General features: G+C 42.0%; 1 protein-coding gene across 2 annotated transcripts in view; it reads right to left on the reverse strand.

Annotated features, from left to right (window-relative positions):
* SMAP1 (small ArfGAP 1) overlaps positions 1 to 23575 on the reverse strand; it is a 230453-nt gene that overhangs the window by 173053 nt on the left and 33825 nt on the right. For both annotated transcript variants that reach the window (XM_024193778.3, XM_024193768.3), the window contains exons 2-3: positions 13993 to 14126; positions 2448 to 2533 (exon numbers count right to left, since the gene is read on the reverse strand). In XM_024193778.3, coding sequence (XP_024049546.1) covers positions 2448 to 2533; positions 13993 to 14126 — 220 coding nt within the window. The remainder of the gene's footprint in view (positions 1 to 2447; positions 2534 to 13992; positions 14127 to 23575) is intronic.

Genomic DNA, 23575 nt, shown 5'->3' on the forward strand with positions numbered 1-23575 from the left:
CCCCCCCATAACTCCCAACTCATCAAAACCTCTCCCTGCTCCCTGACTGCCCCCCAGGACTCCCCTTACCACCATGCCGCTTGAGCCACTGGCTCCACGTGGAGCAGGCTGCCGCGCTGCCGTGTGCATAGCCCCTCCCCCACAGAGTGCTGAGGCAGGGGGAGGGGGGAGCGGGGGAGGGGCTCTGGCTGCTGGAGGCCAATCGGAGTGGCTCAATCGGCCCCAGCCACCCTATCAGCCGCGCCGCACTCTGCATGGAGGGGAGGGCAGGGGAAATCCCGGACCTTTCTATCTTATTACCAGTTCCTCCCGGACGGTTATTTAAAGACAAAAAAGCCGGACATGTCCGGGGAAATACGGACGGATGGTAACCCTATTATAGCTTCCCATTTTGATGTTCCATCTTAAGTTTGTCTGAACATACAACCTATGATAGATCCTATTTACTTAGCTTATTCCGCCTACCACAATAATGTAGTGTCTGCATCTTTCTGATCATTTCTGCATCTGTGAGAAAGTATCCTAAAAATCAAGTACTTGGCAGCTTTGGAATAGTATGCTTTTAACCCAAAATAACTTCTTACTAATTAGATAACTGACCTGGGAGTGGAACCTTGGAGAATTCAGTAGTCATCTTCTTCTTTAACTCATGTGATAGATCTCTACTGTAGTTCAGATGTTGCAAATAACTTGAACTCACTTTTCATGCAGGGAGGTGTTTAGTCTCTTTTTTCTTTTAGCTGTATATAGACTTCAGGCATGGCTTAGCTAATGGTTAGAGTCTCTCTCTTCTCCTTCTCGAGATGGCCAATCCAGTGAACAGAGCAGGATATAACTTCAAGTGTCATTTTTGGTGTGAGAGACCCCCTTCTCCTTCCGCATGGAGTCTTTTGCAGGGTTCAGGGTCCTCTTGCACTGCCTCAGGAATCACTTTTGTCCAGTTAGATTCCAGCATGCTGGCTATATCTTAATATGAAGTTATAGTAGAAGACTCCAGACCGAGGTAGACGTTTTCTTGCAAAATCCGTTGATGACCACAAACAGATGTCCTCTTCAGAACATGTGAAAAGGAGTTGGCAACAGACTTCCATCAATAAAGCCAATTCTCACTTTGCTAAATATAAAGGTCCATTATCAATATCCTCTTTCACACATTTCCACTCATTTCTTGTGACAATAAGCATGACGACAAGGGAAAAGCGACTTGGAGGGAGGCCAAGCTCATAGTGAGTGCATGGCCAACTCCAGTGCCCTTTCACCTAAAAATCAAAGCTGCTTTAGCATTCCTTATTATTAATAACTTCATTTAGCATTTGACCAAATAAAAGTTAATCAGGCTCAAACTACACTCAGACATATTCCCTACGATATGCTTAGAGTGGAAGACAATAAAGCATAAGGCTTTAAATGCTTTTGCAATCAGAAAGCTTTCAGACAGCCTAACCATTTCACGCTCCATGCATAAGACTACTCAGAACAACATTTTATTATTCCATAACATACACTTTTTAAACTCTGTTTCAGGGTAAGATATGATAGGTGAGATCAGTACAGATCTATTCTTGTGGATCAGCCAGGGTTCAAACAACTGAGGGAGCTTATAAAGGCTGGAAGCCCACATACACAGCTAGAACTAGCCCCACGATGGTCTGGAACTGAAGATAAGGCGGCAAAACCGATTGAAAGCAACCTAAATTAAGACTAGTAATGAAGTTAGCTTTCCAAAATTATCAAAAAAATTACCAGCACACCATTAAAATTATCACCAGCTTGGTTATGCACTCCAACACTCCTTGGCACACCAACATTTCACAAATATTTTTCCACACATATCAAACAACCATACCAATTCACTCACTATTCAGCCCCACACAACTCCTACTTAGTCACCATTCATCCACCTGACTCACTCAGCACTTCATTCACTCCAAATCAATTCTCCCTACCATTATCAAATTCACCACTTCCCATTTTGCTTTTAGACCCAACTAATTCAATCTGTTTTCTATTTATCAATTCTCGTCTTCTTTTCTGTCCCCCAGTGCTCACCACATATTCAGTTCAGCTCCCAGCCACACCAAATGATCTACATCTCAGCAGTACACCTTCAAGACAAAGGCATAACATCTATGAGTCTTCAATCAGAAATCTTCTCCCTGTGTACGCACTTATAAACTATGAACACATCAGTTCTTAATCTCTCTCTTTAATAAACTAAATATATTTGTTAAGTTTCTTACCATAAGGAAGGTTTGCCGATTCATTTCCCATTTTTCAATGCCTCTAGTTAGGCACCGCAAAATAATAAATGTAAAAAAAACCAAAAACTTTAATTAAGGCTGGTATGATAAGTTGACATACATAACTAGATGAAGAATTTGATAAGTAACACTTGGGTTTTACTAAGGCTCCTTGAATTTGAAAACAGTAAGACAGAAAAAGGATACTGATCAGTTTGTGGTCTTCGGAAGTTCTCTGGTAGATTAGCTTCATAGACTACCCTTGCCTTCGTATTTCCCATATCCTGCATGCACTAAAGAAAAGGGTAGAAGAATTATTAATTATTTTGTACATTGCTAATTTGGGTCTTGGAAACACATTTCCATTGTTATTCTGATCATGTAAGTGAGAGGATTAAAAACTTTTGTGCACTACATTTTAAGAACTGGAGGTTAAATCCCCTAATCACATCTATTTGTTTCATACATGGTTCTCTTCACTCCTTTGAATGCAATGTTCTGTTTCTATCACTTGTCTATTCAAGTGTTATAGTCTATACAAACAAACACAACCCTGCTTTGCATGTTTTCTGCAATAGAAAGATACTACAAAAAGCATTTTAAAAAGACCATACATTAATGGGAATTATAAGATGTTTCCTGTGGAATTTGCTACTCTGGGTTCACTTAAGACCGTTAAAGTGGACATAGCTTTAAAATAAATCACTTATCTGAAAATGTTTATTTTAGTATTTCAAAAGTAGCTTCTAAGATTGCAAGTGAAAGATTAAAGGAAAAAGGAGATTACCATATATACTCGGTCATAAGCTGAATATTTTTGGTAAAAAAGTGACGCATCAAAGAATAGGGGTGGGCTTATAAATGGGTCTACACCAAAATTTGATGATTTTAAACTCTATGGCAGGGGTCGGCAATCTGCGGCACGCGAGCTGATTTACTGTGGCACGCTGCTGCCAGCCTGGTAACCCCGCCGCTGGCCCCGCTCAGCCCGCTGCCGGCCTGTATGGACGGAACCCAGGCCGGCAGGTCTGTTCAGCCTGCTGCCAGTCTGGGGTTCCATCCGCCAGCCCCTGTAAATGTAAAATGTATTACTGGCACGCAAAACCTTAAATTACCGCGAATAAATGAAGACTTGGCACCACTTCTGAAAGGTTGCTGACCCCTGCTCTATGGAATCATTGAAAATCTAATACATTGTCATTTTGTTTATTTGGAGCATCTGCAGGCATGGAGCCCCTCAGCTCCCTGTGGCCGCGGTTCGCAGTTCCCAGCCAATGGGAGCTGCAGGAAGTGGTGCCACTTCCCGCAGCTCCCATTGGCTGGGAACGGCAAGCTGCAGCCACAAGGAGCTGAGGGGCTCCATGCCTGCAGATGCTCCAAGTAAACAAAACATCCCAACCTGCCAGCAGCTTACCCTGATGGGCCGGGAGCCAAAGTTTTCCAACCCCTGAAATATAGGGTCGGCTTGTGAAAGGGTCATACAGTTTTTGCTATTTTTATCAATCCATTTTGGGGGGGGGGAGGTCGGCTTATAAATGAATGGGCTAGTGAACGAATATATACGGTACTCATCTGTAACCCAAAGTTCTTCAAGATGAACGCTACACGTTCACACTCAGATTGTACCAGCAACGCAGCTCTGATGGTAAAAAGAAAGGCAAAGCTATAAAAGGGCATCGTGCTCCACCTCGTTTCCTTTCAACCGCCGCCTCAGGACCACAACTGTAGGTAGCAGTCCTAGGAAGAAGAGAAGGCAGGTGGGGAATGTGACTGTGTAGAGCCCATCTCAAAGAACTGCAATTACAGGTGAGTAGCCTCTTTCTTCTTCCTCTACAAGTAGACACTCTTGGTATAGTCTAAGAGGTAACGTGAAATAAGAAAGGTAGAACAGAGTCCTAATTAAATAAGTAGTAACTAAAGTATTGCTCTACCAAAGTATGCATCATACTTGTGTGCTCAATCAAGGGCGTAATGTTTAATGAACATGTGCTTTGAGCTCCAAGTTGCAGCTCTGCAGATTTCAACAATGGGGTCATGTTTAAGGCATGCCAAAGAGACTAACTTAACCCTTGCAGGAAGAAGGACAGAGGCTAGCTTGTAGCTCTCTTCATTGCAGAGCTTAGCCCATTTAGACAAGTGTTGAGAAGAAATAGCTTGACCCTTACTATTTTCTTCAAAGGATATGAAGAGATATGGGGACTTTCTAAAAACTTTGTTCCTATTTAAATAAAATGCTAGCACTCTTAACATCTCGTATGTAGAGCTTTGATTCTCCCAAGTGTGCATGGGGTCTGGGAAATAATTCTGATTGAGTAACTGCCTGGTGAAGATGGAAGTCAGTTACCACCTTGGGCAGGAACTTAAGATGTGGATGGAGGACCATCTTGTGAAAGACTGAGGCATGAATCTGCCATCACAGCTTTAAGTTCACTTACTCTTCTGGCAGAATTTATTGCTAGAATACATGTTTTGATAGATGAAAGAGGAAGCACTGATAGGTTCAAAGGGAGATCTCATGATTTGAGTAAGGACTAGGTTAAGGTCCCATGATGGTACGGGATCCTTGACACATTCACTATACCCTTCATTAAGCTCTTGAAGGAGTCACGAGTAAATATAGTTTTTGTCTATTGGTGTGTGGTAGATTAAAATGATAGCTAACGCAGTCTTTCATCAAGGATATTGATAGCCAGATAGTTTCAGATGTAAGCGGTATTCATATATGGACTGAACTAATCCCAGTGAAGCTGATATACTGTTATGTGATGCCCAGAAGGCAAACTTTTTCTTAACACTTATGAATAAATTGTTTTTTAGAATTTAACAGAATATACTGCTCTTCTGATGAGCAAGTACTCTCTAAGTCAGAGGTATATAGCACATTCCAACAGGTGCAAGGAATTTGGGTTCAAGATCTAGCCATTCTGCTGATATAACAGAGATGTAATCACAGGAAGTTATCTTACCATATCTTCCATATCATTCTTTGGATTAGAGTAAATGGAGGAAAGACAGAGGAAACCTATTCCCCAGTTGAGAAGGAATGCATCCAATATATAGATAGGCTGTGTACTCCTGCTTTCAAGCAGAACTTCAGGCATTTGGCATTACATCTCAATGCAAACAGATCTCTTTCGGGGTGATCCCAGAGAACAAATATTTTCTGTCACTGAGAGACCATTTGTGTAGCTTTTCCCTGTCAAGGTGATCCACCAAATTGTCACATTTTCCCACTAGACCAGCGTTTCTCAAACGTTGCCACTGTGGCCACTTACGGTCACATGGGGATTTTTTTCGCGGCCAGAGCCGTCTGGACTGTTTTGGGGGGAGGAGGGGAAATCAGCGACACACAAGATGGAGGAGCAGGCAGTCAAGTGAGTCCCCCACATTCCCGGGGGGTGGGGGGGGAGGTTGGGCTTCAGCACTGGGGTGGCGGGCAGCAGGCTCCAGCCACAGGATTTCGGGCTCTGTCCCCAGGCCCTGTCCCCTGGGTGTGGGGCTTTAGGCTCCGTTCCTTGGTTGCGCGGTGGTGGGCTCTGGGCCCGAGCTCACCCCCCCACCCATCACCTCTGGCCCCCGCTGCCTCACCCAGTGTCCCATTGCCCCTGGACCCCACTGCCTCTGTAGCCACCTCCCCATCCAGAGCTTAATTCGTCCCCAGGCTTGCCAGGGCTGAGTAAGTCTGCTGTAAAAAGTGGTATTAAAAATATACAAATATCACTTTTCACAGCACACATATAGCTAGCAAGTCTTTAAAAAAAAAAGGCAAAAGAAAGAAACAAGAAAAAAAGACAAGAATGTTCAAAGCACCTTATTTGTGTTTCTATTCTGTTTAGGTCCAGTAAAGAATAGAGACAACTGTACATTTTTATTATTGAGTCTGCAAAAAAACCCAAACCCTTATATAGATAAATTACAATGATTTGGACATAAATATGCACATATACATTTGTTTTTCCTAAAATTACTTATTTTAGGAAAAAAATCGTCAGAGTGACCACCAGCAAGAGTTGGTGGCCGCACTCTGAGGCCACCAAAAAATTTGTTGAGAGAACCCCTGCACTAGACTGACTGTTACAGGGTAAGTGTGATGGATGCTCCAATCCCATAGCATTCTCCTTGCAAGCTGTAGGAACAAGATTGTTCTTGTTTGTTCCCACAGAACAAAGCTGTCAAGTTATTATGATTACTTGAACTACTTTGCCTTGTGAGAAAGAAAAGATTTGAGAGCTAGCCTGATTGCCCTGAACTCCAACAAGCTGATGTGTAGCTTTTTCTCAAAGCGGTTCCTATTAATATGAGTTGTCAGTGAGCACCCTATCCCAGGCTGGGTGCATCTGCACTGTTAATTGCAGATGGCGACGGAGGGTTGAACATTCCCCTCAGAACAAGGTTGCGCTGCATCCAATATAGAAGCGAAAAGATAACGGGGGGCGGGGGGGAGAGAGAGAGAGAGGGAGGGGGAAGAGAGAAAGCTTTAGGTATAGGTTATCTAGATTTGCCTGGTAATTTCTTGCTAGCTGTAATACTTTTATTTTGAGACATGCGTATGGACACACTGAAGCAATGAGAACTAGGCTGAGGAAGATCATTACTGTCTCGTTGGGATTCTCTTGAAGTTTTGTAATAGCAGAGTGACACTTTCTTCTGGAAGGAAAGCCCTTCCATCTTGGGAGTCTAAAATTGTGCCAAAGGAGGAGAGCTTCTGCATAGGAAGATGTGATTTCTTCCAATTTATTCAGATACCCAGTTTCTCCAAAAAAAACACACACACACACACACACACACACACACACAATACAAATTGATGGTCAGAGACTTTTGAGATGAAGCTTTTATTAGACATTAATCAGAATAGGAGTACATATTAATACCTTGCAGTCTTAAGCATGCTGTCATGACAAAGAGGCATTTTGTAAATACCTAAGGGGCAGCAGAAAGGCCAAAGGGGAGGACCCTGTACTGGTGTTACCCGAGGTTCTTTCAACCCAAAGCTCTTGGTAACTTTTACTCTGTGCGAGGAGGTGTCAGGAAATAAATCAGCGAAGACACGGCCGTCCGACTGATAGATGGCTGGCACAAACAGGATGTGATTTTTTTAAAAAAAACATTAAATGGAGATATTCACAATATGAAGATATGATCAATGTAAGGAAATATGCATCCTTGAGATAGAGAGCTACAAATCAATCTTGGATAGATCAGGAAGAAATTATTGACCCAACTGTCACCACAAGGAAGCTGAACTTTCTGATAAAGTAACTTAGGTTTCTGAGCTCTAAGATGGATCACATTCCACCATCCATCCTTGGGATCAGAAACTACTTTGAGAAAATGTCCTTTCCCTCTGAACTCTTTTGGAACCTCCTCGATAGCCCCAGCTTCCAAAAGGGATAGAACTTCTGTTCTTAGTAGGTGCTTGTGAGAGGGGTCCCTTAGTAGGAAGAAACAGGGAGGAGGAATGTGGTTGAATAGACTTCCTGCACTTTCTCAAGGATCCACTTCTCTCTGGTAATGATATTCCAGTAATGGAAATAGTAGAAGAGTGAAACTCCAAAGGTGGAATGGAAGGAGGAAAGTTGGAGAGTTGATTGGGGACTGAGCTGTAGCTCTCACTCCTCGTGTCACACCTACTGTCTAAGGCCTGGCACAGAAGAGCATGAAGTAGTGTACCTGCTCTTGGGATGAGGCTTGTAGCTTTTTCTTGTTTGTTGATGCTATGGAGGAAGCTGTTATTGCTGCCGCTAAGATATGAGGACAAAGATTAAGGAGAATTCTGCTGCTTGTGGTTGTTGAGACAGGAGCTCCAAACCATCTCCTTGGAGAATGATAAATACCGAGTGATATTGCCAATAAGATTGTATCCTTCATCTTTGAGGACATGGTTTGTACTGAATAAACCATCTCCTTTAAAGTGAGATCTTCTACCCACTCTAGTTTCAGGGAATACACCTTAAGATCTGAGCCATGCACATCTCCTTATGGTATGACAGACACCACCGCCCTGGCAGCAAAGTCTGACATATGGAAAGTGTCTCAATAACTGCATAGAAACAAGTTGTTCCTCTGTAATTAATACCTTTGCCAGATTTCTTTGATCTCCAGCAAGGTCCTTAAGCAGAAAGAGAGCCATCTTCTCTCAAAGACAGGACTGATAATGAGATATCACAGCTTGGGAGTTCGATACCTTGATGCCACGACTGGAAGAGGAGAAGATAGGGCTTCCCAAAATATCTAATTTTCTACCTTCCCTGTCAGAGATGGCAGAACGTAACCAGATAACTCATCTGAGAGCTGCAACCAGTATCAGTGAGGTGGCAGCAGGGTAAGTGTGAAAGAGCGAGAACCCTTCACATGGTAGTTAGTAGAGCTTGTCTGCTTTTTTTCAACATGAACACAGACACACACATTTTTATATTTATTTATTTTTCCCATAGTATCTAGGAGATGGCCAGTAGAACCATCATCCCTAAGAAGAAACTGCCAGTTTCACCAGTAATTAGAATCAGGTTTTCTATCAAGTCTTGTCAGTGAAATGGAACAGAGGTAGAAATGTAACCTCTCTATCCCTATCTGACTCAATACTGGACCTAATCTCACTTCTGATGCAATTGGAAGCAGTGAAACTAGAGATCGAAGCAACCTTAAAACTGAGAAGGGGAAAAGATGTCTTCAATGAACCCATAGTTTTGGTATGGGGAAGGGACAGTTTGGAGGACATTTGAAAATACTCCACAGCTTTTTGTCCTTTCCCTGGAGTGGAAACAGGCACAAGAGTGTCTGTTGCTCTTTATTTTATCCCCTTGATTACTCCCTTCATGGATTATTGCAATAAGACTTTTCTGGATCTGAGGTTCCTTGAGAATCTGAGCCATGTGTCTGAGTATGATCGCGGGAGAAGGGTCTCCTGCCTAGTGGTTAGTGCCTACAGCAGCAGTCACGCCCTAAGGGGCGCGGTCCTTAGGGCAGCAACCTGGCCAAGTGGATACAATGTGGGGGGAGGGGAGGGGAGAACACAGGGCCTCCCACTCCATCGGATTCCGACCCAGGGCCCTGGGAGGCTGTTTTGGCTGCTCACCCATCTCCATCTAATGTCAGCCTCAAGTCAGCTTCCCTGGGTCACTCCTACCTCAGTCCACACCCTGTCTGGCCACTGGCCCTGGGGAATGTCATCTCCTGGGCTTCCAACTCCAGTCTCAGTTGCTGGGTGCTGTGGCTCCTTTGCGCCCCAGCTCGGTGCAGATTCAGCTCTGGTCCTCCCCTGAAGCTCCCAGGGAATGTCCTCCTCCCTGGCTTGCCAGCCCCCAACTGAGCTGGCTGGCTTTTAAACCCTGATTCACACCCAAGATGCATCTGAAGAAGTGGGTTTTTTTTAAAAACCTACGAAAGCTTATGCCCAAATAAATCTGTTAGTCTTTAAGGTGCCACCGGACTCCTCATTGTTCTTAACCCCCTTCTGTCCAGTGTGGGGTTTATACACCATCACACAGGGCTACAACTAATAACCACTGCACTGGCAGCTACTCGGCTCTGGAAAAGACTTTTGGAACCATAAAACTCATTGTATTAAGGATACGACCGGCCTCAAGACATTTATCACGAGCCCCCAACTTTGAATCCTAAACCAAAACCTTGGACTATATCAGATTCCTTGGGGTCAGTTCCAAAAAGGACTCCCAATGGTGCTTGGCACTACTAACCAGGGCCACATCACACACCACCCCCTTCCCCAGAACTGGGAAAGTCTGATCCAAGTGGGCTTGACAGGTAACAGAGGCCAATATTTGTACTGAAACTACTATCTGATGACTTGCAATCCTTCAATACAACAGGTTTTACCAGTCTCCCTGGACTGAATGACAGAACCTTTAGCAGAACCTTAACTTGCCGCTGCTTAGTTCCCAAGGAGAATGGGTCAGATGCAGGCCTTACTTTAATCACAGAAATTGGCTGGTCAGCACCAGAGGGTTTGGTCACTAGGGAATACTCCAGCAGAAGCACGTGGGTCTCGTTTTAACACTGTTTATAGGCTTGGGGAGTAAAAGGTGATTCCTGGTACACAATATGTTAAGACAGAATGTCCTTCTCCTATGTATGCTACATACATCATATAGGTGTTGGAGGCACGAAAGACAGTAGGAAAAGATCCATGTCTCTTAAATGCTAGCCACTTTCCTTTCAGATCTGCCACGCAATCTGAGAGATTGCACCAAGATGTGGAACCTACAAGAGAGGTTTTTTTTCTTTTAAAGGTAATATTTTGAATAATAAAATAAAGAACTAAACTAAGAACAAGAACTAACTAAAGGTACTGTTGTCTGAAGAAGTGGATGGGTCAGATTTGGAGACGTTCCAGGCTGTCTTTTACCACGGCTGTAAGGAACTGAGATGGCCAGGGTGCCACACCCTGTTTTATAGCCTCGTCCTCAGACTGTTCAGAAGCAGTGAGAGATGGGACAGGAGGGGGCATGAAAGGACTCCAATGGCAGCGCTAGGAAGCGTTCCACCATCAGAAATGCACCACCAGCACAACCCAAGAGTAGGAATGTACAGAGGCCACTTGAAGAACTGTCTCTCAGTTTCCTTATTTCGTACATTTGACTGCAATTTTAATATCCCCTGTATTTTCAGCTCCCAATTTGCCTAGGTTTGTCTCACAGCACAATGGGAGAGAAATATTTTAAAAGAATAGAAGAATGTAATTATAAAACTTGAGTAGGCAGTGGGAACTCAGAAGGTGTAATTCCTCAAGCTGAACTCTTATTTTGAAATGGACTGAATTTGAAGAAGACTGTCATTTTAAAAATCAAAATTTTATAACAGCATGAAATATTCAGGCTTCCTCCCTTCAATTTTTTATTATTAAAAATATGACAGATATGTAGGCACAATATTTTTCCAATAACAAAATCTAGATCTAGGTGAGGGTGGCACTAATACTATACAATTTCAGATACACAAAATAATATGCTAGAGGTAAGTCTCATTTATTTTGAAGTAACATTCTTTCACATTGCTCTTACTGAAATGTGCTCCACTATAAGGTTTACTCTGCTCACATTGACACAAGTAAGCCACTGTAGTCCTGCTAGGGTCATCGATGACATCAGGATTGCTTTTGCAGCCAATTTAAACATAGTAACAAAGCTACTACAAAGCAACAATTTTAATTAAATTTAGCATGCTGTTAATGCCAATGACACAAAATTATGTAATTTTAGAAACAAATTTTTAACATCATGTGATTTCTGCTGTACTATTATACAATAGTGCATTAGCACCTAGGAGCAGGTGTCATCCACCAGGACCCAATTGTGCTACATATTGTACAAACAATATACAATTTTTTAAGTATTTTACTGGAATACCCTACAAGAAACAACTGAATTTCCTCCCAGTCACAGGTATATGCAAATTATGCTTGCTCTTCTGCCTACATGCTGATGAGGGAACCTGCAGCATTTTCAAATATCTTTGAACATATTATTTCTGCTCACAACAAGCACACACAAAAGGAAAGCATATTACAGTGTAACACAAAATAAAAACATGAGCACTGGTACGTTTACATTCAAATACTCTAACCTTGACCCATGTCTTTTAAAATTTGCTATTTATAGCATTACAAAGTATACACAGACCCAAACTACAATTCATACTTTATAACAGGTATAATAGACCATCATAATCAAGTCAAATTTCTTTAAAAAGAACTATTTACCAAAAGGATGGTACTTTGATGTGGAATGCAGAATGTTTGAAGAGACAACAGCAACTTCTGGAGTGTTTAATAAATTTCCTAAATTGGCAAATCACTCAGCTGTAGATAATCTACTGTGGCTCAAAATGTTTTAATTGGGATTGGTTCTCTCTCAAATGGGTTTCTGAAGAACCTGATAAAACAATCCCTCTAATAATTAATAAATGAATATTCAGTTGTGGAGCACAAGGTATATGGAAAAAATTTAGCTACCATATGAGACATTGCAACTTGTCAGGCGAGAGTTCTCATATATTTACTTTAGATGATGATACTTTAGTTAAATTTTTCTTTGAATAAAGAAATTAAAAAACATCCTACTAATTAGCATATGCTTAATAAAACAGAAAAATCCAGTCTTGCAATCTTAAAGTTTCAAAATGCTCCTGATAAAAGTTACAAATTCAGCAGCATTGTGTCAGAAGACACTAACCATTATCAATATTTGAACTCAATGGATTTCAATTAATCTATATATTCCAAAGGCTCGTTTAGGATTTATCAAAAATTGAGAGTTTAAATTATTAAAACCTATCTTTATTCATTTAAGCTTTCCTCTGCCACCCCTTTTCTACTTTGTGAGACTCTTAAGTCCCATACTGACAAAAGAGGGACAATGTTGCTCAGTTTCAAATACTGCACCAACTTTTAGAAGCGAACGTTTAATTCTATAGTCCATGATGTGAATCTATCATTTTTGGTATTTAAAAGTAAATAAATGAGTCAAGATTCCAACATTTAAAAGTAGATAAACAAGTAAAAAACAAAACCCAGAACTTTACGATTTTTTTGCACCTCTACGATTGACAATATACAACTGAATATACTATTCCAGGGGTCGGCAACCTTTCAGAAGTGATGTGCCGAGTCTTCATTTATTCACTCTAATTTAAGGTTTCCCGTGCCAGTAATACATTTTAACGTTTTTAGAAGGTCTCTTTCTATAAGTCTATAATACTTTACATACAACAATAGTTTAGTTATGTAAGTAAGGTTTTTAAAATGTTTAAGAAGCTTAATTTAAATTTAAATTAAAATGCAGAGCCCCCCGGACCGGTGGCCAGGACCCGGGCAGTGTGAGTGCTACTGAAAATCAGCTCGCGTGCCACCTTCGGCACGCGTGCCATAGGTTGCCTACCCCTGTACTATTCTCATTCATTTATAATGTAGCTGAACATAAATGAATAATTGAAGTACAAAGGGTTGTATCCCTAGATAGATGTTATGCACAATCCAAAGTAGCACTGAACGTCAACATGAAAATGGGACATTTTTAGATTAGCGTCACAAACCCACTACTACAACTGAGGTGTACTTGTATAGGGACCTTGACAACACATTGGTACAATAAGATGAACGGGAAGAAAAAAGTATTAATTTTTTGTATCAAGGTTGTTTAACGTCATTTAATTGAATTCCAATTTCCTTCCAAATGCAGCTTAACCAATCACAAGTTTAAAAACAAAAAATAAAGCATCATTCACAATTTTTTTTTTTTTTTTGTTAAAAATGAAGACTCTGAATAAATGTATGTTAAACTGCTTAATTAAAGGTGTGTAGATACAGTATATCCTCCTCCTCAGCAAAAGGAAGTACCAAAGCTAAAGCAAAGACTATATCTAGTTGCAAATCAACATGTTTTAAAGGTTTACTAACCAATGAGAGTCAATTGTTTTACGAAAATAATTAAAAAACTAATGAAAACAAGATTAGAATTGATTATTTAAATCAAGGTTCCTGGCTTGCTTATTTAAATCATGATTTAAATTGGTGACTTAGATCAATCCATCCTGAGTAGCTGCACATACTTTACTTGAAACTTGAGTAACTATCTATACCAAGTTTTCTGCAGGATTGTAAGAGATACTCCTGTTATTTTGTTCCAATGTACCAGGCAAGCAGATATAGGGGCCCCTCTCTCAGGACCTAACAATGTGGCTTTTTATACCTGTCCTTCCAGTTCAAATATCTGATTTATAAGAGATCTTTTACCTGTATTTGTTCTGGTGTCCACTGGTCCAAATTGACAGACTTTACCCTTGATATATGGACCCCGAGATTTCGATGTATTCCAGCACATCTGATGCAAATAAAGACACCAGTGTTCCAAGAAGCCCATCTTGGACCTAAGGCCAAAAAAAAAAAAAAAAAAAAAAAGTATTAGTTGGTAATTTTTTTAAAATTCCATATAACAAGGAGATTTGATTTTCTGCACCATTCTAACACATAGTTAAGAGAAACAGGATTGACAGCTACACATTAAGTAGAGAGAGATGTCTCTATGTTAGCAATATCTGGTTATAAATCATCCATGGAAAAACTAAGTGGTCTTCTCCACCTCCTCTGTTGTAATTTTACCTACAATTGTCTATCATTTTATAACTAATTTATGTGAAAAACCTTTCAGACAGCACAAGTCAGGAATTCCATGAAATTTCACACAATAAAAACTGAACTCATTAACAGTAGCAAGGTCTTGCTTGCACTTAAATTAATCCCGCTGGATGTGCATTAGATGCAAGCGTCGGTATGAATCACTAAAAAGATGTTTTTGCAATTTTTACCATATCTGAGTTATTAGTAACAAATGCAGCAGCCACGGATTCATGGGGCATACAACAACTATCTCGATCAGTAGTTTAGTTTAAAACACCAACACACTGCAAAGATATATTAGCATTCCAAGTCAAGTTTTTCAGTTTAGGCTTACATATGGACACACATCATTCTGCTTCAAGTTGACAGTGGTATTTGGGCTGCTCCTGCTGGGCAATGATTATTCAAAAATGTGTAAACTAACCCAGACAAGAACATCGACCAAAACATTCAACAATAAAAACGTAAAACAGAATACCTAGAGTAGATTGAAAGACCACTAGATATGATCTAAATACACAACTCTATAGGTATTGTTTATAGTATCATAAAAATTTAAGGACATTCACATAATAACAACTAAATATACCTAGAATGTAGTTTAGTAATTAAAAGCACTGAAGAACTGACATTTTTGGATAGCAATATTTTCATCCCACAAAAATAAAAAAAAACAAACAACCTCAGACTCGGATGTGCATACAGCCTTAGGGCCTAGCAACCTCAGGAATACTCCAGCTGTGGTGGAGGGTCGACACAGCAGCTCCAGACATAGGTGGTGGATTGTGTGGAATCAGTTGGTTGGCAAAAAACACTCAACTTCGTAGAAAGAACAGGAGTACTTGTGGCACCTTAGAGACTAACAAATTTATTAGAGCATAAGCTTTCGTGGGCTACAACCCACTTCTTCGGATATCAAGGCCCCAATTAACTCAATTCTTTGAGTTGGGACCAATGAAGATTTTCTGCTGTTTAGGACGACCTAGACGATCGAGTAAGCATAGCATGAACAGAACAGGAGAGAGAACTTCTGGACACACAAGTCAAAATGAGCACTTTCTGGTTTTAGCCAGCTGGCATCCAGCATCAGAGGGCCTTCGACTCTGGGATCTATGCCCCTTCCTCGGGTAGTCCCGCTGCCTTACAGGAAAGGAGACCTGCCCGAAGAAACACTGCAAGCAGTATTGCTGCTGACCACTGCAGTGATGTCTTTGTACAGCTGAAATATAAACTTCCAAAGAATGCAAACTAGCTCAGGAATCCTTAAAAAAGGATGCACGCCTCAATCTTTTTAGAAACCAAAACCTACCATCAACAGGTAAGTCATCAATGGTCTGCTGCACATCAAACACAATGCCCTAATTCTGCAGCCATGAGGCCCTCTTCATGGTCACAGCTGATACCATAATTCTGACTAAGGCATCTGCCACATCTAGAGCGGACTGTAAAAGTCTTGGCTACCATACAGGCTTCTGCAATGAATGACAAACTGGTCCCTAGAGGCTTCTGGCAACATGTCTGCAAACTTAGATGTGGGCACCCAAATAACAAAGTTGTATTTAGAGAGCAATGCCTGCTAGTTAGTGATGTGCATCTGCAGGAAAGAGGTAGTATAAAAAACTCTTCCTCCCCATCAAGACCATCCTTTTGGACTCTGTCCTTAGGTGTAGATGTATACCTTCCCTGTTGTGCTCGGTCATTAGCTACAGGTACCACAAGAGATTTAGGGGCCGAGTGGGAGTAAAACCCTCAAAATCCAGTATGGGAATGAAGTACCTCTTCTCTGCATGCTTCACCATGGGAGGCAACAAAGTGGGAGGCAACAAAGTGGGAGTATTCCAGAAGGCCTTTGCCGGCTTCAAGAGAGCCTCATTTATTGGGAGGGCTACTGGCCCTTGAGCTGATAGCTGGAGACTATCCAGCAGCTTGTGTGTGTTCTCCTGAAGAAATTCAGCCTGGATGCCTAAGAAAGTGGCCTTACACCTAAGGAGACCTTGATATGCCTTGAAGTTCACGGGCATTGAGGAGGCCAGCACCGTCGAGCTGTCTGGAGAGAACAAAGAAGCAGTTAGCTACACCAACAATGGATTATGTTCTTTAATCACAGGATCCAGTCCGGATTACTGTGGAGGTCCAAAGGGCACAGGCTCAGCGGTCGCTTGTAGCTGTTAGTTCAGAGAACAGGAGTCACCAATTGCACAGGGGATCTTGCTCTAGAATGGGTCAGTGAATGGGACCCTCAAAGTCCGAGAAGCATCCCAAGGATTACAAGGAGGGACTGGGCAAATAGATTTACCACTGGTGTCAGCAGGCACCAGACCAAGTGCCTCTGTCCTGACTGCGGGATCTATGCTGATCTTAGTACAGATGGTGATCCGAGGATGGTCTCTGGTGCCTATTGGGTGACAATGAAAGGGTGGACAACCCCAACCTGGATCTCAAGGAATCCCACAGATTCTCCAGTGACAAAGGGGGAGCCAGCCAGCCCCAACAGGGAGAACAAGTGCTCGGATTCATCCAAAGCCCAACACAGGGTAGGCATCAGTGCCAAAGAGAATAGATAATTGGAACCAATGATGCTGAGCAAGACACATTCTCATCTGGTACTGGAGGAAGCACCACCACCGTGGCCAAGGATGGTACCAAGCTCGACAATGGGATCTGCTGACCAGGCAATGACTGTTCCAAAGAGCACACCACATTCAAGAGGGCCTTCGCTGCTGGGCCCAGCGTCTCCCTCAATTCCACCACGGACAGTGCGAGTTGCAGTGCCGATGAACCCAGCACCTCTGCAACATGGCCAGAAGGTGCCAAGGGCACAATGGAAGATGAAGCAGTAGAAACAATGGTACCGGAAAACTCCTTAACTAGCAGAGAATCAGGGACTGAGAAGCAAAGCAGGTCTGAAGCCACCTGATATGCCACCAGCATGGAGACAATCAGCGCTGGGACCGACATCATTGGTACGGTCTCAAAGGACACCCCATAGCCAGAACTGGAGTTAACAGTATGGGCTCTCGCTGATTTTCCCACAGTTCTGGGAAGCAGTTAGATGGACCTGCTCCATCCTGAGTGCCGGAGGGAGTATGGTGCCGACAGCACTCCTCTTAGGAAGACTCTCCCTCATCTTCTGAGTCCTCGAGTGGCCCTGATTAGTCTTATGGGACCTCTTTCTCTACCAGAGGAGGGAGAATGATTTTTCTTCCTCTTGCGGGAAAACAGCAGAATCTGAACGTGGAGTGGCATCACTTGCTAGTTCTGAAGGTGACTGATCAGACAAGGGCGTTGGTGCCAGAGCAGGCCTTATGGCCTGCTCCAAAAGGTGTTGCTTCAGCCATAAGTCTCTTGCCATCTGAATCTTCTTTTTACAGGGCTTTGGAGCAGAGCCCGGAGCTGGAGCGCGGAGCAGCTCCGGAGCAGTGGAGCTGCAGGTTTTTGCCTGGAGCTGGAGCGGAGCCGGAGCACAGTGCCAAAGTCCTGTTTTTGAATGTATTAATAAACTAGATTTGTAAATATAAAAAAGAGTTCCTATATTGTGAGTGTTGCAACTGTGCACATCAGGGTTCCCAACTATATAATAATTTAAATAATACTGGGCCTGATCTTGGGGCAAGAACCTGTCAACCCTCAAAGTGATAACTGGGGATTCTTAAGTAATCAATATAATTAATATATAGTCTAAGATTAGGCTACAGCAGTGAGAAGAAAATGAGGTTGCGCTCAGGGTGGGCACCACCCTATATAGCCAAGGTAGGGACTAGGGCCACAGGGCAAGAGTGCTGCCAGGCAAAATTTTCTGGCTTCAATGAGCTGGGCGCATGCACATCTACAAGGAATATGTGGCTGCATCTACTCAAATCAAATGCAACCTAGGCTCCTAGACTAGGGTCTTTCCATCTCACACATCACCAGATATCAAATTAGGTCCCCTATAACACTCGTGCAACCACTCTGTCTTTAATAGGGTGCAGAGACATAACTAACTAACTTAATGGATAATTCTGTTTATAAAGTGCAAGATGGAAGAGACTGTCCAGTTAGCTGTCTTAACTGTGTTGACTCTACAGGACTACTAGGAATAAGGAGCTTATTTTTGTCACTAAGGGCACGTCTATATGAACATTTACTGCTTGGCAAACTAGGGTGTAAATCTACAGTACTCCAGTGTGCCATACTAATTTCCTGTGTATTCACCTTGCTGCTGCGCGCTAGAAGTTCCCTAGTGACTGCAGTAAGTCAATGCACACTAAGGAATTTCTCATGTGCAGAAGCAGGGCCCACACAGACAGACAGTGCTCACCACATTGGAGCACGGTAGATTAACATCCTATTTTGCCACACAATAAGTGTCCATGCAGATTGTGACGGGTTGGATCACAGAAACCCCCTTGGGAGCTGCCACCCGATGTGCCAAGACTACTTCTACCCCTGCTTTCCCTGCCAGTTCGGGACCCCATCATCTTGTCTTGCTGAGCCAGACACTCCTGTCTGCCCCAAAGCTGCAGGTTTACCTGAAAACAGCTCACAGACGTGTGCTTGTCTTTAGCACTCAGATGTCCAACTCCCAATGGGGTCTAAACCCAAATAAATCCATTTTACCCTGTATAAAGCTTATACAGGGTAAACTCAAATTGTTTGCCCTCTATAACACTGATAGAGAGATATGCACAGTTGTTTGCTCCCCCAGGTATTAATACATACTCTGAGTTAATTAATCAGTAAAAAAAAGTGATTTTATTAAATACAGAAAGTAGGATTTAAGTGGTTTCAAGTAGTAAGTCACCAAACAAAATAAAATAAAATGCGCAAATCTATGTCTAATCAAACTGAACACAGATAATCTCACCCTCAGAGATGCTTTAGTAAGTTTTTTCCTCAGACTGGACACCTTCCAGGCCTGGGCAAAATTATTTCCCCTGGTACAGCTCTTGTTTCAGCTAAGGTGGTAGCTAGGGGATTCTTCATGATGGCTCCTCTCTCCTCTTTTGTTCTGTTCCACCCCTTCATATATATATATATATATTTTGCATAAGGCGGGAACCCTTTGTCCCTCTGGGTTTCTACCCCCCCTCACTGGAAAAGCACCAGGTTAAAGATGGATTCCAGGTCAGGTGACATGATCACATGTCACTGCAAGACTTCATTACCCACTTGCCAGCACATACATATACAGGAAGACTCACAGGTAAAACAGCCATCTGCAGACAACGGTCCTGGTTAATAGGAGTCATCAAGATTTCAAACCACCATTAATGGCCCATACTTTGCATAAATTACAATAGGCCCTCAGTTATATTTTATATTTCTAGTTTTAGATACAAAAGAGTGGTACATTTATACAAATAGGATGATCACACTCAGTAGATTATAAGCTTTGTAATGATACCTTACAAGAGACCTTTTGCATGAAGCATATCCCAGTTATAAAAATATGATAAGTGAATATAATGTAACACCATATAGACTGCACAACGTCACACAGATATGCCTTAAAGTAAGCAGAAACAACTCTGAATCCACAAATGCAAAAGACTTGAGTAAGACAGAGCACAACTGTGACTGTGTAAAAATGTTACTAAAATTAAGTGATACTGCCCACATAAATCCTCCAACCATCCATAGAAGTTTAGACTTCCTATAGTACAGATGACCATAAAGGAGAGCACATCAAGAAGGGAGAGTATTTCTGAAGTCGCTAGTGTGATTCATAGACTAAGTGGCAAATTATGGAAAAAAATCTGCCAGATTATTGGCTACCTGTATTCATGTTCCTTTGGCATGAAACAGCTAAGAGCTAACAGTATAGCATTAGCATTGACAAGAGCCGAATGCTTCCTTCATAGGAAATAGTTACTACATGGACCGCAATTCACTCAGTTTACCACCTGCAAATTAGACCTCTGCCATTCAGCTGGTACTTTGGTAGAAATGATTACTTCCTATGGAAACCCAGCATGTCAGCTTTCCTAAAGCAACTGTGACACGCCTCCTCAAAATACCATCTTTTGAGATCAAAAATCTTACAAACTATCATCTTGAAACCAAACTTCCTTGATCCCTTGCAATCTAATTTTAAGACTATTTTACCAAGTCTGCATATGAAAACCTCCACCTATCACAGACGCTTGATCTTTGGAATGAAAGAAAAGCATGGACAACAAGTCTCAGCCTTTTTGGGTCCATAAGCCAAATAGAATGGAAAATACAGGATATCCTGTTACACAAGTTATCCAGCAATCCATTCTGGGATGATGAACTTTTGGTCATGAGAGGAAACTGAGGATAGTTGTAGGGTGGGTGGATGGGAGTAATGAGGATGCTCGGGGCTGAATGGAGGACATTATTCTTTGAGCATGTTTCTCAAAGGCTACAAGAACAAGTGTGCAGAGACCTGAACACATGTAATTCAAACATTGTATTTTCTTTATCACTAATTCTTTGCTGATTTTGTGCATTTAATTTATACAGAGCTTTACTAACTGCATAAAAATATTTTCATCTATTAAGGATAATATATGAAATATAAATGTGTACCATTTTTTATTCATTAAGGCTTTCTACATTTATTTCAATTTATTAGGAATTATGCTTAGTGGTTTTCTGTGACGTGAACTTCTAAATGGGGCAATATCAAGGAGTGGAGCGTGACACCCAGCCTGGGGGAGGCGGGGGGAGAAGAACACACATGGTGATGAAAGGCATAGTATTATCACTACCAAGTTACCCAAAGTTTGGTTTATCACTGTTATAGAATTCAAATTAGTCAATGATCTCTCTTCACACTCCAGTTTTGTCTAACAACTACACATCCCTAGTATTTTTTTGGTCTTTATAAGCCAATCCCCTCAACTTTATAAAAAATTTAATTTGATCTCTTTCTGGCATTGGAATCAGCCAGATGCCACATTTAAAATATTGTAATATTAGTGCTAGATAAATACTATTACCTCCCTAGGCCAGTGCAAGACATCTATTCAGCTAGAAGACACTGGTTACTAAATTCTTTGCAGACATCAGTTCAGAGGAATTCACCAACTCAAAACATATATGGGAATACAATAAAGGTAAACACAGCGCCACATTAAACCTCTATGAAAATTTGACTGTCTATACGTGAGTAAACATGACAGACTATTTAACCAGCTGTTAATTAAAAGTTATTTGCATGCAGCTAATTACATTCCTACATATAAAATTGTAGGGAGCTGGGCAGTTCAAAAGGTAAAGCTTATTATTTCATGGTCTAAGGCAGGGCACCCCAAACTCAATGTACCTTAGGGCCAGTGCCAGTCCTCAAATCCTCCCAGCGGGCAAATAATGTCACTGAAGATGGTGTTCAGAAAAGAAAACATTTATATTGATTTTTTTATTTCAAATTTCTTAGAAATAAAGCTGTCATACAACTTTATATAATTCTTTGCCTGCCAGAGTTTTTAGTGTTTGCCAGACACCTGGCAATGCTTCAGTTCTGTCAGTTTGTTGATGTTTGGCCTCAGTGACTGAGCAATTGAAACCTTCAGGATTGCAGCAAGGTGTGCATCAGATGGTTGTGTTCAGTATTTTGACCTGTTTATATTCATTGTGGGAAAAAATGACGCTGCCTCCATGGCTGACTCTGCCCAGTGACTAATGATGGTTTCTCAGTCCCTCTCCCCCAGCCAATGGGGGTTGTGGGGGGCGGCGCCTGCAACAGACATTGCCGACAGCATGGCTGCATGCGTTTCTCCTCCGCGGGCCAAAGTGGGGAGGTTCTTGGGCCGCAGATGGCCGGCAGGCCGGGACTTTGAGACCCCTGGCCTAAGGTATAAATACAACCTAAGATATTACAGGCAGAGCTGGTGTGCCACCTATTGTTAAGGTTGCCCACAACACTTCCAATTATATGACCCTATTTTCACTTTGCTTATAACTTGTCCAGAACTTTATCATCTGGGATGAAACTTTTCATGTTATGCATCTGCTGCAGGCTGAATGTTTTTGGAAGGTTTCACTTAGAATGGTTCAGCTGCTTCCAAGACCAAGATTGGGGAAAATACATTTTACTCATGTTAAAACTTCTTAGAACCGTTTCACTGAAAAGTTCAAGTGTCTCCATGCTTTAGAGAAAGGATTTGAAATTTCGCTATCACAGCACCCCACTCTCAGATAAGCACCTTCTGCGGTCTCTATGAAAAATTACCCAAGTTTGGCTACGTTACAAGCCTCTGAAAACATCAGTTCACACATGCTCAGAGATTTGCTAAAGTTTGGCAGCTAAATTCTCCAAATATTCTATCTGTACTGCACATGCTTGTGCCTCACAGAGCTCCTACATGCTGCCAAAACTGTACATACATTGCCCACAGAAAGAAACTGTGCACGCTCCATCTTGAGGTGGAGCAGAACTTTCTCTGGAACGGATTCACTTGGCAGTCAGGGAAACACTGGTATCAGGCAATGGAGATGAGAGAAGTAGACAAACAGTCTCTCTTGTACTCTCAATGATCCTGGCACCTACTCAGCATGGCAGAGGAGAAGGAAGCAGCTACACTATAATGCAGTGGTCAGAAATGGGGGGAGGGTGGGTCAAACGAGCTACGGAGGAGGGGAGCAGAATCTGGGGTGGGCAGATGGAGGCATTCTCCACACCCCTGAGCAACGTAGTTATATTGACATATATTTGTAGTGTAGACCAGGGCTTAGACTACACTGAGAAATGGAGAAAGCGAATTTGTGAAGGTTAGTTTCTTGGAAGAAAGAAATTCAGTCCGACAAGAAACCTACAAAGTTGGTGAAAAAGCAGGTATGCAATGACCCAAAGATGACTTTTTAGCTGCTCTTACAGAAGTCAGCTATATGAAAATACACACCTTCCTGCCATTTCTTCCTGATCTTACCCTCACTACTCCCTCCCAATTTTGAGAGCTGATTGTCTCACATATCAACTGTTAATTGGTAACTGAGGCCTTGGCTACACTTGAGAGTTACAGCGCAATAAAGCTGCCCACAGCGCTGTAACTCACTCCCTGTCCACACTGGCAAGGCATTTACAGCGCAGTATCTCCGTGGCTACAGCGCTGCAGGTACTCCACCTCCCCAAGAGGATTAACAGCTAGTGCAGAGTGGCTGAGACTCTGGTGCTCCAGTGTAAACGGGGAGTAACCTTATTACGCAGTGATTGACCTCCGGAAGCTTTCAGTGAGTGAGAGAAGGGTGGAGA

This window comes from Terrapene carolina, unplaced genomic scaffold, assembly GCF_002925995.2.
Source record: "Terrapene carolina triunguis isolate 2854851 unplaced genomic scaffold, T_m_triunguis-2.0 Scaffold42, whole genome shotgun sequence".
Taxonomy (NCBI): domain Eukaryota; kingdom Metazoa; phylum Chordata; order Testudines; family Emydidae; genus Terrapene; species Terrapene triunguis.